Source organism: Podarcis bocagei, assembly GCF_964188305.1.
Source record: "Podarcis bocagei genome assembly, chromosome: 11".
NCBI lineage: Eukaryota > Metazoa > Chordata > Lepidosauria > Squamata > Lacertidae > Podarcis > Podarcis bocagei.
This window is the reverse complement of record NC_138136.1, coordinates 4,084,265-4,096,990: the sequence shown is the minus strand read 5'-3', so window position 1 is coordinate 4,096,990 and position 12,726 is coordinate 4,084,265. Positions and strand designations below refer to the sequence as shown.

Genomic DNA, 12,726 nt, shown 5'->3' with positions numbered 1-12,726 from the left:
AGCATTTATATAGCTCTTGTGGATGTTCAAAACACTTTATATACATTATCTTGTGAAACAATCATGAAAGATAGAAGACGGAAAATGGTGAGTGGGTAGAAGATAGATAAATAGTTGGGAAATTCTTCTCCAAAGGAGAATAGCATAAGACTGCTGAGCACTGGAGCCAGATGAGTAAGTTTCCTGAAGTCTAGTAATTTACTACAGTCACCCTATAGTGCTGACTGCTGAAGTCTCCTTCGGTGAAAAGCTAGCATTAATTTGGCTATGGAGAAAAAAAGTCTCCATTTCTTCCAAAGCACTGCCAGCTCTTTTTTTCTATCCCTGGACATGAATGTGATGCATAAAACTTATCTTCTGGCACATAATAAAATCTTACAAATACAGGAATTACACAAAGAACTCACAAGAAAAGCAAGTATTAAATTTATGTCTGAAGGTTTTGCTTGATTGTCCTACTTCACTAAATAATAGTATCATATGCCAGAACTATATTCTCCAATTAGTTATGGTTTACATATTAAATAGATGCATTTGGTTTTTGAGGAATACTTTTTACCTTTTGCAAGTTTTGTATCCATTTTCTAGCGAGTGATCAAAGTAGTAGCCATTGTTACAAGCCAGCACACATCTTCCATTCTCCATAAGATACTCTTCGGTGCAGTTTATGCAAGCGTCTGCTCCTGGACCTCAGAAGTCAACAGAGCAAGGTAACATATTGACAAATTTGCAGCAGAGCATAGAGACAATGGATGTGTATTATACTATACACATAGAAGTATGAATGACTACTGAAAATACATTGAATAGGATTGTGTACTTAATGAAAAGTTATTTCAAAAAGACTTAAAAAATGAAGTCAAGTATAAGTACAGAAAGGTCCTAGCACCGGAAGAAGTGCTATAGTGTAGCTAATAGCCTACAAAAAATGCCCCCCCCCCTTTTATCACAAAAGGGATTGAACTTTGATGAAAAGATATCAGAGGTACCTGCACAAGAAGCACAGGAATGGTGGCATGGCTCACAGTCCCTGCCATTGTAGTATTTTCCTGTTTCGCAGCGGATGACACACCTGGATCCTTGTAAACTACAGAGATACACAAGCAGAATTAGAAAATGCTGATTAGCATGTGGCACTTCTGTATGATTTTTTTTGGCAATAGTTAACATATTGTTACTGTTCAAACAAATGCATCTACTCTGAGGAACACTTGTGTTCAGTACAACGCCATGAGTACAGGGTCAGTCTGGTGAAATGACTTGCTTGCAGAGGCTTTCTGCAAGCACGTCTTTCTCTGCTCCCGCACTTATACCATGAATGAGTAGCATGCTGGTGCACTCTGCTGAATTGTGTTCTGCTTGTCCTGGCGCCAGCAGCAACAAATTACAGGCCTTGCATTAACGTGATGTGTAAACGCAAACAAGCCATGATTGGAAATACAAGAACAAACTTTGGCTTACCACTGAAGTTTGTTTAGAGAGAAACAAACCACAACTTTTGGTTTGCTCATTATGGGAATCAAGGCTCCTGGTTAGGAAGGGTAGAATGAAACAGGATCAAGTCAAGAGCATGTGCTAACATGCTGCTCATTCACAGGAAGCCATGATTTATGGCCCACTTTGACATGCAACTGCAGGCACTGTATATTAAACGGACCACAGCTTTCATCTTCCTCAGCTTTTCATTTTTTTTATTCAGTGTTGGCCATGATTACACATATAATGAATATTACACTTCAGCAGATTGTAATGTGAAGGTTAAATAATATTATTTAACTTTCCTTGCTACCATGTTCAATACAATCTATCATTTCCTTACCTTAGGCCATGTCTGCATTCTGTGCAGGTTTGAAATTCAGTGCATGTCTTACAGTTTTCACTGCATTTACGGCATACAATCTTATCTGAAAAGAAAAAGGAACACAACGAAAAGAACCCAGTTCAATTACATGCAATAATATATTTTTGTCTCCTTGCTTATTGCTATTCCTAATGTGATACCACAAATAGGAGCTGAATAAAATATACTGTATTGGCCCGAATATAAGCCACACCTGAATATAAGCAGCACCTTTAAAATTCAAGGGGAAAAAAGAAAAAAAAGACAATACCCGAATATAGGCAGTTCCCTTAAAATTCCGCAGGCACTCACACCCCTTCCATTTTACCGTATGTTTGTTTCAGCAGCGATATCATAAAAGCCAGTTTTTGTAAGGTTGCAAATTTAAGCTGCTCTTTTACTTTTCACGGTCAGAATTTGGGGAAAAAGTGAGGCTTATATTCAGGCCAATACAGTAATATTCTGTGCTGCTGAAGTACTAACATTCAAATAATTTCTATTACCTGATTATATAAATGATTTTAATACATAGGGTCAATTCTGTAAACTTTTCCTCATTGAGTTGTAGTAAACCTTTTCAGTAATGCCAAAAGATAACAAGCTACATTTATAAAAAATAAAAAATATTAGACTTTATTTGCTGTTCTTCATAGCACATAACCACTGGGTCCTGTAGAAATAAACTTCTTGTATACATATCCATGTAATAATTTTTATTATTATTAAAAATATGTACATGATGCTGTACAGAATTAAAGTGTAGATTGTAGACATTCATTATCACGGGGAACTTTCTTGTGTGTGTAAAAGCTCCTATTTTCTGAATAGTTGGCATCAGTGCTGCAGACATAAAGATAACCACCCTGACTGAGGAACTAAAATCAGTATGTTTTACAAAAACAATATGAAAAAGAAGAGAAACAATGGGGAAAACCAGAAATGGCAATGCCATTGTAGAACGAAATGTCCTGGGCATAAAAAGGGAGACGAACATCCCACACGTTTACCTAGAACTCAGTCTCACTGTGTTCAGTATGTTATTTCCACTAATATGCTAATTTTTATACAAACTTCGTCTCAATAAATGCATATTTGTAGACATCGTTTGGTTGGAGAATTTTGATTAGTACGAATTTTGAAAGATGACTGTGTTTTGGTTCTCATTTTATTTCCGGAAGCGCAAGCTTTAGAAATTCACCTTTAAATATGAACTGAAATTAATTTCTTCGTGGTCCCTGATGTCTGACTGTATTATGCCAGATTTCCTTTATATTAGGATTGTTGTTGTTTTTTATTGCTGTTATCTGTTTTTATGTGTTTATTTTTATGTGTTTATTCAGTGGTATTTTTAGAATTCTGATATGCGCCTTGAGAGTTCAAACTGAAATGGAAAGGCAGTATGTAATGGTTTAATAAATATCATCAGCCTTAATATGCATTAATGGCAACTTGAAGATTTCCAATTACTTCCAATATTATAACAGGGTTTTGTTTTTAAATACTTACTATTATCCAGGTAAAACCCATCTGGACAGCTGGTAACACAATTCCTGGACTCTTCATTGATATAGTAACCAGGTTTACAGGTATTACATTGATCACTGTGGCTTCCAAAACATGTTTCACAGTTGGGTGAGCACTTTTTACAGCGTTTCTTGTCGGCGCTGTAGTGACCAGGAGGACAGTTGGGAACACAGATTCTTCATTGTACAAGATAATAAAAGACTGCGTCAGAATTATCAATGAATTTGGCAGGAAAAAAGCAACTGCGTTGATTAGAAAAGTGGCTTTCCTCTTGTTTATGGAAGCAGAGACTACAACCGGGATGACACAAACCAAGCCAGGCTCATTTGTGTCCAAAGCCCTGTCCTAGTCCTGACACGATAAGGGAAGGCAGGCTCACTGAATCTGCTTCCACTGTCACACCCCAATTACCGGTCCTGCTACCCTCCACTTTGTTAGAAGGCAAATGGCCTAGAGCAGGCCTGTAGGCTCTTGTATGATCAGGTTTAAAAATGACAGAGGGACCTTCGGCATGTAGAGCAGGCGTCCTTCTGCAGATCTTCAGAGCCCGACTGACACCAATGCATCAGAGAGGGTGGGCCTACCAGGTGTGTCCCCATTCTCCCCTTACCAAACCCTAATCACATGAAGGCTCAAACTCCTGAATATTGTGTCTAGATAAGATTCCTCACTCGCTTTTATCTTGCCAAGCCCCTTCCTTAACATTTTTAAAAGTATTTCAGTTTGTATCCTCTCTTTCTGCATATAGAACCAATGACAGTAACATCAATATCATCAATATCAATACAAATATAATAAAACATTTGTAAGGCAACCAGGATTCTTAGCTAAAATAAAATGGTGGGCAGATAAAACCTAGTAAAGACACAAAGCCAAAGGCTTGTCAAAAGGAACAGGTTGTCACCTGAAGGACATCTGGCATGGCGCCTAGTGGGCATCTCTAGGGAGAGAGTTCCACAGCTTAGGAACTACCATGTAGAAAGGTCTTTTCTCATGTCCCTCCTCATTCTCAGATATTGGCAGGATTGAGAGCAGTGCCTCTCTTGGAGATCTCTCAGCAGGCTTGTATGGGAAAGTCATAAACTGGTCTCAATACATTTAGGTTGGAACCAGCACTTTGAATTGTTCCCAGAAACAGAAATAGTAATTTAGGAATCACATGCTCCCTACATAACTTCCCCCAGTTAACAGTTTGGCTCCAGAAATCTAAATTGGGTAAAGTTCCAAACATTGTTCAAAGAGTATTCCAATTATATATAACGAAGGCATGTATATATAACCAAGGCCAGATCTGACACCTATAGGAATGGGTATAGTAGGCACACCAGTGTGAACTGTGCAGAAACCACTGCCAAATCTGGAGATCTAGACTTTTATGAATAGATTCAGAAGAAAACTCAAGCTATGAACCTGAGCCTTCAAGTGCAGTGTAAGCAAATCCTAGCATGGTTGAAACCTTATTTCCTGATCTGCCATTCCAGTCTTGTTTGGATTAAACTTTAATTTGTTCACCCTCATGCAGACAGTAAAGGATGCCAGACACCGACCCACAACTTCAGTTGTTTCCTTGTACTGAGATAGAAAGGAGATATATGAGTGGGACACCATCAGCATACTGATGACCCCAAGCTCCCAAAACTTGGACGGCTTCACCCAAGGAAGCAGAATAGAGCCCCAGGAGACACTGTAGGTCAATGGCCAAGGCATCAAATGGAAGTCTACCAGCTACATGCTTTGGAAACTTTGCTCCAGGAAAGATCGGGACTACCATAAAATGAGGGTCCTAAGTCCCATCCCAGCCATGTGATGTGTTGTATCTGTTTGGAGAAAAGTAATGGCAAGTGAGGAAATAATATATTACCTCCCCCTACTTCTTTACTCCAAATTTCACATCCTAAAGCTGCAGGTTTTGTTTTTTTTAAATACCCTGAATCACTTTTAATACAGTGGTACCTCGCAAGACGAATGCCTCACAAGACAAAAAACTCGCTAGACGAAAGGGTTTTTTGTTTTTTGAGCTGCTTCGCAAGATGATTTTCCCTATGGGCTTGCTTCGCAAGACGGAAACATCTTGCAAGTTTGTTTCCTTTTTCTTAACACCTTTAATACAGTTGCGACTTGACTTCGAGGAGCAACTCATAGAACGTGGTGTGGTAGCCTTTTTGAGGTTTTTTAAAGACTTTGGTGAATTTTGAAGCTTTTCCAAAACTTTCCCGACACCGTGCTTTGCAAGACGAAAAAAATCGCAAGACGACAAAACTCGCGGAACGAATTAATTTCATCTTGCGAGGCACCACTGTATGTGCTTTAATGTGCACACATTCATGTAACATATAGTTAGTCTTTGAAGCCTACTGATGCTGAAAATGTAAAAGTATCTTGAATAAGAATTTTGCTAAGATTCAAAATGGTTTGTCAAGTAAGTTAAAGATATTCAGTATAATCTAATAATTTTGGGGGGCAATATACTGCCTTACCGCGTGTTGTTCTTAGATTTGTAGTAGTAGTGTAGACAGTCATTGCAATGATCTGGTCCTGGGCCACCACATCCCACTTTGCTGCACTCTGCATTGCACGGACCTTTGGCGAAAGCAGCGGGAGGGAGAAAGCAAATCACCATTTGTCTTTACTTCAAAGGAGTTGTTAGAAACTATTTGGTCTTATGTATTTGCTTTGGAAGTAAATAATAAAAATAAAATAAATCAAAACTAGAAATACGTATCGTGGGGAATTTCTGAACCAGACCCTGACTGATCTTTAGCCAGAGTCACTGTCCAAGGTTTCTTGAACCAGGACATGACATTAATAGCATTATGTAAAAGCAAGAGAAAAAGGGACTGCTAATCTTTTACACTAGTATATTGGTGGGCATATTTGAGGCAGACACATCTGAAACATTCTGCTTCATATTACCTGCATAGTCATCTGCCCCATAATCTTCTGTAGGGTCTTCTATTGGACTTGAGCGCACTCGTTCGGCTTTTGGGAAATCATTTCTTGGGGAATAAGGCTGAACAGAAGTACCATAAAGTACTAAGGACCATTCTTTCAATTTACCTAGGTGAGGCATATGAAAAACATGAGATGTGGAAAATACTTTTTCTAAATTTATTTTCTATATTTGTATCATAGTCTGAGCTGTAAACAGAAAAAAATGTAACAAACATTTTAATAGTTATAATTAATACTAATAACACCAATACAAAAAATAAAATTGCTCCTTTCCCCACCTGAAAAAACCTGTCAACAATGGCAGTATTAGCGCAGGAAAGAAATTACTTGGCACCACAATAACATAGGCCTTAAAATGTCCATTAAGCAATGTTGAGTGAGATTCTGATTTAGTCTTCTTCCATGTATGTCCCAGTTGTTTTCCAGTGCCACATATGCAAGCAATTTCCTACTATCCCCCCTCCTGCAGTACCCCACACTCTTAAACCTGCTCCAGAGGGCTGGAGAACCCTCCGGAGAAGATTTAGAGAGTCCAAGGAATTCCAGGGGATTGGGAGGTTAGCTGAACCTCTATTAGGGCTGAGTGGCATACAAGGAAGGAAATGGCAGGGAAAATTTGTCATTATCTTCCAAGGTGAGAATACAGTAAGCCCACAATTTACACACATTTAACTTGTCACATTCAAGCTTTACATGTTTGGTGAATCTATATATATCTGTACACACAAAATAAAGAGAGGGTGGAAAGGGGGCAGGCACCTGGGAAAAAAGACTTTGGTAATCTCGCCCACCATTAAACCCAGTGTGTCTTGACTATACATGATTTGCCGTGACCCGCATAGGATACACATCTATTGTATTCAACTATTTTCATTCTACTACTCCTACTATCCTCCCAGTGTCTCAGCTACCAAAAGTTATAAACATGCATTAAAATGAAATGTACCAGAAAAATGATTTTGAAGTCACCCCAAATGAAACAGGAACATGGAAGTGCAATTATTTTAAAAAGTTTTATATCTCTTTCTAGTGTTTGTAAGTAGCTTTGAGTTCATTTTTTAAAAAGTGACTGATAAATATACTACTACTGCTACTATTACGAGACTTTTCTATCACTGGAACCTAAATGCACATCACTAACAAAATTATAAAATTTGTACCTGGAGTCTTGACGTTTCTTAGCTGTGACGGGGTATCATAAATTTCCAAAATCCAGTCACCAGCTGCTTTTTCTCCCCAGCAATGAGTTGTCATAAACTCCCAGCTTTTAAACCCTTCCATGGAATGGTCAAATAACCTTTTAAAGAAACCAATAATAATATAAACTAACATAAAAATACAAATACAAGAACACACAGGAACATACTTTTGCACAAATGTTTTATATTATTTAAAGTAATATTATTAAAGAAACCAGGCAAGCCCATAAATCCAATTACAGTAATGGATCCAGTTAAAATGTACATTGGAGTTCCTGTCCCCAAGTTCCAGGAGAAATGGATGCAGGGTTATTCCTTCATTGCAGGGGGTTGGACTAGAAAACCCTTGGTGTCCCTTCCAACTCTATGATTCTATAGGATGCTACAAAAAGAGCCTGGGAGGAATGACATGACATGAAAGTGGGAGGCTGCCAGAGCGTGGACAACTGAGACCAGCCTATCCTGGACCAGGAACAGCTATAGCTGGTGGTCCAGCATAAGCAGGACATAAGCACTCCAGTGGCAGCTTGAAATTCAGATGCAACCCTTCCCAGAATAGGTTGTATACCTAATTTCCAGACTGGGAACTACCCACCAATAGCACCTCCATCTCAACAGGATTCAGCTTCATTTTTTGGCCTCCCATCGAGTCCAACACCTTCTCAGCCTCTCCTGATTCTGATGGAATGGAGAGATAGCATTGCATGTCATCAGTACACTGATGACACCATGCTCCCAATTTTCACATGCCAGCTCCCAAGAGTTTCATATAAATATTAAATAGCATAGAACAGTGGTTTTCAACCTTGTTGAGTCCACAGCTCCCTTGACAAACCACCTTCTTTTTGGGGCTCCCCCGTGGAAGCCACTTATACTGGGGTTCTGTTACAGGAGATGCATAAGTGGGGATTTCTCTCTTCCACCCCTGCCCCATTCCACCCTGTCCCTTTTGGGGGCTGTTTTTGGCGTGCGTGTAAGTGGGAGTGCATGTGTTGATGGGAACTCAAGCAAGGCCACTGCTCTGCAGGGCTGAGCTGACACACTCCACATGGCACCCCCAGCCTGCCTTTCCCAAAATTGCCATCTGTCATGCATGGATCTAGTTGAGATTCCTGCATACATAGGGTTGACCTAGATGACCCTCAGAGTCCTTTTCAATTCTATTATCTAAAATATCTCTGTAACAAGCGTTTGTTTTAAACAAAGTATTCTGACTTTCAAAAGTAACCACTAGGCAATAACTTATTTGAGAGGAAATAAAGTTCTTGTTTTGTTCTAAAAGTGCCTCATCCTTATTTAGATTCGCTGGTTGAGATTTAATTGGTCACAAGTTCCCCTCTACATACAGTAAACGCTACCACAGTTAATAAAAAACCTCTGTTGTGGGAATACAGGAAAATATTTATCAAATAACACACCTATAATAGCAGTCAGGTTACCCATCTTCAGTGTGGGTGTCTCTGTCACACTTTCCTTCACCACTTTTTTGGGAAATATTATATAAACTGCTCAAATCTCTTTATTTTGTAACACTGAAAACTTTGGACTGCTGAAACCTGAGACCTTTGGGCTGCTGACAATTGATTTCTTTTTTTATAATCCTTGAGTATTATAAAACTTGAACAGTGAAATTAGGGAAACTAACAGTAATCTCAATATTGAATTTCAATGCCTTCTTCTTTATTAAAGGCCCAAGCCCAAGAAGTTTTCTGCTGGCCCCACATCTCAGGCCCCTGCTCCTTAAAAATAAAAAGAAAAAAAATTCTTTCAACAGGAAGCTTTTGTTACATTTCTTACAAGGTTGATTGGTATGCTGTGAAGTACAGTCATACCTTGGATCCTGAACGCCTTGCGACTCGAACGTTTTGGCTCCTGAATGCCGCAAACCCGGAAGTGAGTGTTCCGGTTTGCAAACATTTTTTGGAAGCCAAACGTCTGACATGGCTTCCGATTGAGTGCAGGAAGCTCCTGCAGCCAATCAGAAGCCATGCCTTGGTTGTCAAATGTTTTCGGAAGTCGAATGGACTTCCAGAATGGATTCCGTTCGACAACCAAGGTACGACTGTACTAGTCGTACACACTATCTTAATTTGCTCAGAAACTACATATGCAATTTTTATGCAAATTTGCACCACAAACCTGTGTCAATTCCCCTGATTAATGGTATTTTGCATTTTGCCTTACATACAATAAAAATATAGGGCCCTGGAACATTGCAAAATAGCTATTCTTCTTTAAAAAATGTGTCTTTTTCATACTGTTTTGCAGTTTGAAAGAAACAAAAGTAAATGTTTTTCCCACATCTACTTACTGGTGCTGTTGTTTCCTAGTCTTCAGCAATACTTATTTCCCCAGAGCCATAGAATCTATTTATTTTTTTATTCACTGCCTGCCTGCCTGGAATGATGCTAATACATTGGAACAGCACTTGTTTCTGTCAATTATATCAACAGAAACACTCAGGGCCTTTTGGAGGTTTCATCAACATCCAGTTCAGACAGAGAAGTTGGGGTGTAGGCTACAGAGCATTAAAAATGGGTAGAATACTTTCTAGAATTATATTTTTCACTAAAAAAATAGAATGGAACAGTGGAAAGCAAGCATCTCATAAAAAACAACAGGCTGAAGGGGAGAAGAGTGCATTTTGCTTGTTTGCTTTCACAGTTTGATCAAGAGCTTTCAGTAATTCAGTGGATGGTCAGGGTATCTGCCACGCTGGATCAATCTAAAGTTCCATGGACTCCAGCAGGGGCTGGCAAGATATTCTGAGGAAACTCAGAAGCAGGGTGTGGGAGCCCTGCCACCCTCCTGTCTGCCCACAGGATCGGATTCTCAGAAGTATATCGCCTCTGAAGATGGCATGTTCCATTTCTTGCGACTGGGGCTGCTAGCTGCTGAAAGTTATTTTCCTCACAATACTACGCTGAATAAACCATAGTTTAGGGCAGCACTAGATCTATTGAGGTTAAGCTATAGGAGGGTAGATTTTAGTTTAACATCAGGAGAGACATCTTGGTAACAAGAACAAGTGGACGATGGAACCAATTGCCCAGGGATGGGGTTGGGCCACCTCCACTACAGCTCCTCAAGGAGAAGCGTTGGAGACGTTCTTGCTCTGGAATTCCTCCACTGAGCAGGGGGCTGGACCAGATGGTCTTAAAGGTCCCTTCCAAATTTATGATTCTATGAGTCACACTGAAAGTATGTGACCCCTGTCTCTTTCTAAGCTTGCGTTTTCCTCTACTTTTCTTCTGTTCTGTCCCTTGAATATCCAGTCTAACCACATAAAAAGGTAGGTGTTAACTGTCATAACTTTTACAAACAATGCAACGACTCCAGCAAATGACAACAGAATCCAACCAATACCTAAAAGCAAACACTATCATTCTCACTAGCTTAAGGTGTTTTTAAAAATGAGTAACCACCATTAAAAATTGAAGTATTCATAGACAAAACCCTAACACTGTCTGATATAATAGCTTAACTGTCTAATAAAATGCACAATGAAGATTTGTTTATGTTTTAAGAGTTCAAGTGTTAAATAGATCTTTGCAGTTCAAGCAATCTCAATAATCGTTTCCAAATCAAACCCACAAGATTAATGATGAATCAATGATTTTTCTGACTTCAGTAAAAACATGTGAATTGCTGCTATTAATCATGTGTATCCAAGGTTCACTGTGTCTGAGTCAGTAGCAACACAGCACTGACCAAGGAGCGGGGATATCTGCTGCCAAGGCATTCTTGAGGCTAACAACATGCAACAATGTTTTCAAGCATTGCTTATCCTATCCTTCTTGCATTTCTGTATTCAAACAAGCTTTTTTCTACAGAACAATGATGGTGCACATTTTCAACTGCAGCAACAGACCACCACATTTATTTTCAGTTACTTAGAAAGAAAATAACCTTGTAAACATTATTTTTGCATCCTTTTAGACATTTTTAAAAGAGCGTACCAGAAATAACAACAACAACAACAACAATAATAATAATATAAAATAAATTTATATACAGCCCTTCATCCGAAGATCTGAGAGCAGTTAACAAGATAAAAATACAAGATAAAAGCACAAATAAATAGTTAGAACAAAAACAAAACAAAACAAATCCTCCCAAACACATTTTGGTTTAATATTAATCAGCCCAAGGCCTGGCTGAAGAGGAATGTTTTTGTTGGTGCCTAAAGATGTATAATGAAGGCGCCAGATGAACCTCCCGGAGGAGAACATTCCACAAAGGGGAGCCACTGCAGAAAAGGCCCATTCTTGTGTGGCCACTCTCTGAACTTCTTATGGCATGGAGACACAAAGAAGAACCTCAGATGATAATCACAGGGTCTGGGTCAGTTTATATGGGGAGAGGGGTCCTTGAGGTATTGCAGTCCTTCAAAGGAAAGCATGGGGGTGGGGGAGACACTGATGACCTACCTTTCCAATATTACTTAGGATAACCTTAAAATAAAACCTGCCAATTACCCCTGACAAACATAGGGTATGCTACAGGCAAAGTTTAACACTTCTAAAGTTGACTTAGAAGTCATGAGCATAATTCTTTTCCACCAATACTTAAACGATGTATTGTTTTCAATTTGAATTTATGTACTTGTTGCAGGCTGAACTTTATGTACAGTGGTGCCCCGCAAGACGAATGCCTCGCAAGACGGAAAACCCGCTAGACGAAAGGGTTTTCCGTTTTGGAGGTGCTTCGCAAAACGAATTTCCTATGGGCTTGCTTCGCAAGACGAAAATGTCTTGCGAGTTCCTGCGGGGGGTTTTTCCTCCCCCCCTTTTCCCCAAAGCCGCTTAGCCACTTATCAGCTGATCCTAAGCAGCTAAGCCGCTTAACAGCTGATCCGCTAAGCCGCTTATCAGCTGATCCGCTAAGCCGCTTAACAGCTGATCCGCTAAGCCACTAATCAGCTGATCCGCTAAGCCGCTAAACCGCTTATCAGCTGATCCGCTAAACCTGCTAAGCCGCTAATAGCGCTAATCCGCTAAGCCGCTAATGGGCTTGCTTCGCAAGACGAAAAAACCGCAAGACGAAGAGACTCGCGGAACGGATTCTTTTCGTCTTGCGAGGCACCACTGTACCTTTCTTTTTATTTCTCTATTTTGTGTATTATCTAGACTTGGACAGAGCCAAACAAAATGTAGTTTAAGGCTCGCAGTGCCAGCGGATTAGGCCAAATGTAACAGCTATACCAAAGCA

The 12,726-nt window shown here is 39.6% G+C and overlaps 1 protein-coding gene across 6 annotated transcripts in view; it reads right to left on the bottom strand.

The window, feature by feature from the left end:
* LOC308597669 (proprotein convertase subtilisin/kexin type 5-like) overlaps positions 1-12,726 on the bottom strand; it is a 176,652-nt gene that overhangs the window by 4,954 nt on the left and 158,972 nt on the right. For all 6 annotated transcript variants that reach the window (XM_081213612.1, XM_081213613.1, XM_081213611.1 and 3 more), the window contains 7 exons: positions 7,477-7,613; positions 6,278-6,421; positions 5,842-5,944; positions 3,347-3,540; positions 1,820-1,904; positions 990-1,087; positions 560-689 (listed from right to left, as the gene is read on the bottom strand). In XM_081213612.1, coding sequence (XP_081069738.1) covers positions 560-689; positions 990-1,087; positions 1,820-1,904; positions 3,347-3,540; positions 5,842-5,944; positions 6,278-6,421; positions 7,477-7,613 — 891 coding nt within the window. The remainder of the gene's footprint in view (positions 1-559; positions 690-989; positions 1,088-1,819; positions 1,905-3,346; positions 3,541-5,841; positions 5,945-6,277; positions 6,422-7,476; positions 7,614-12,726) is intronic.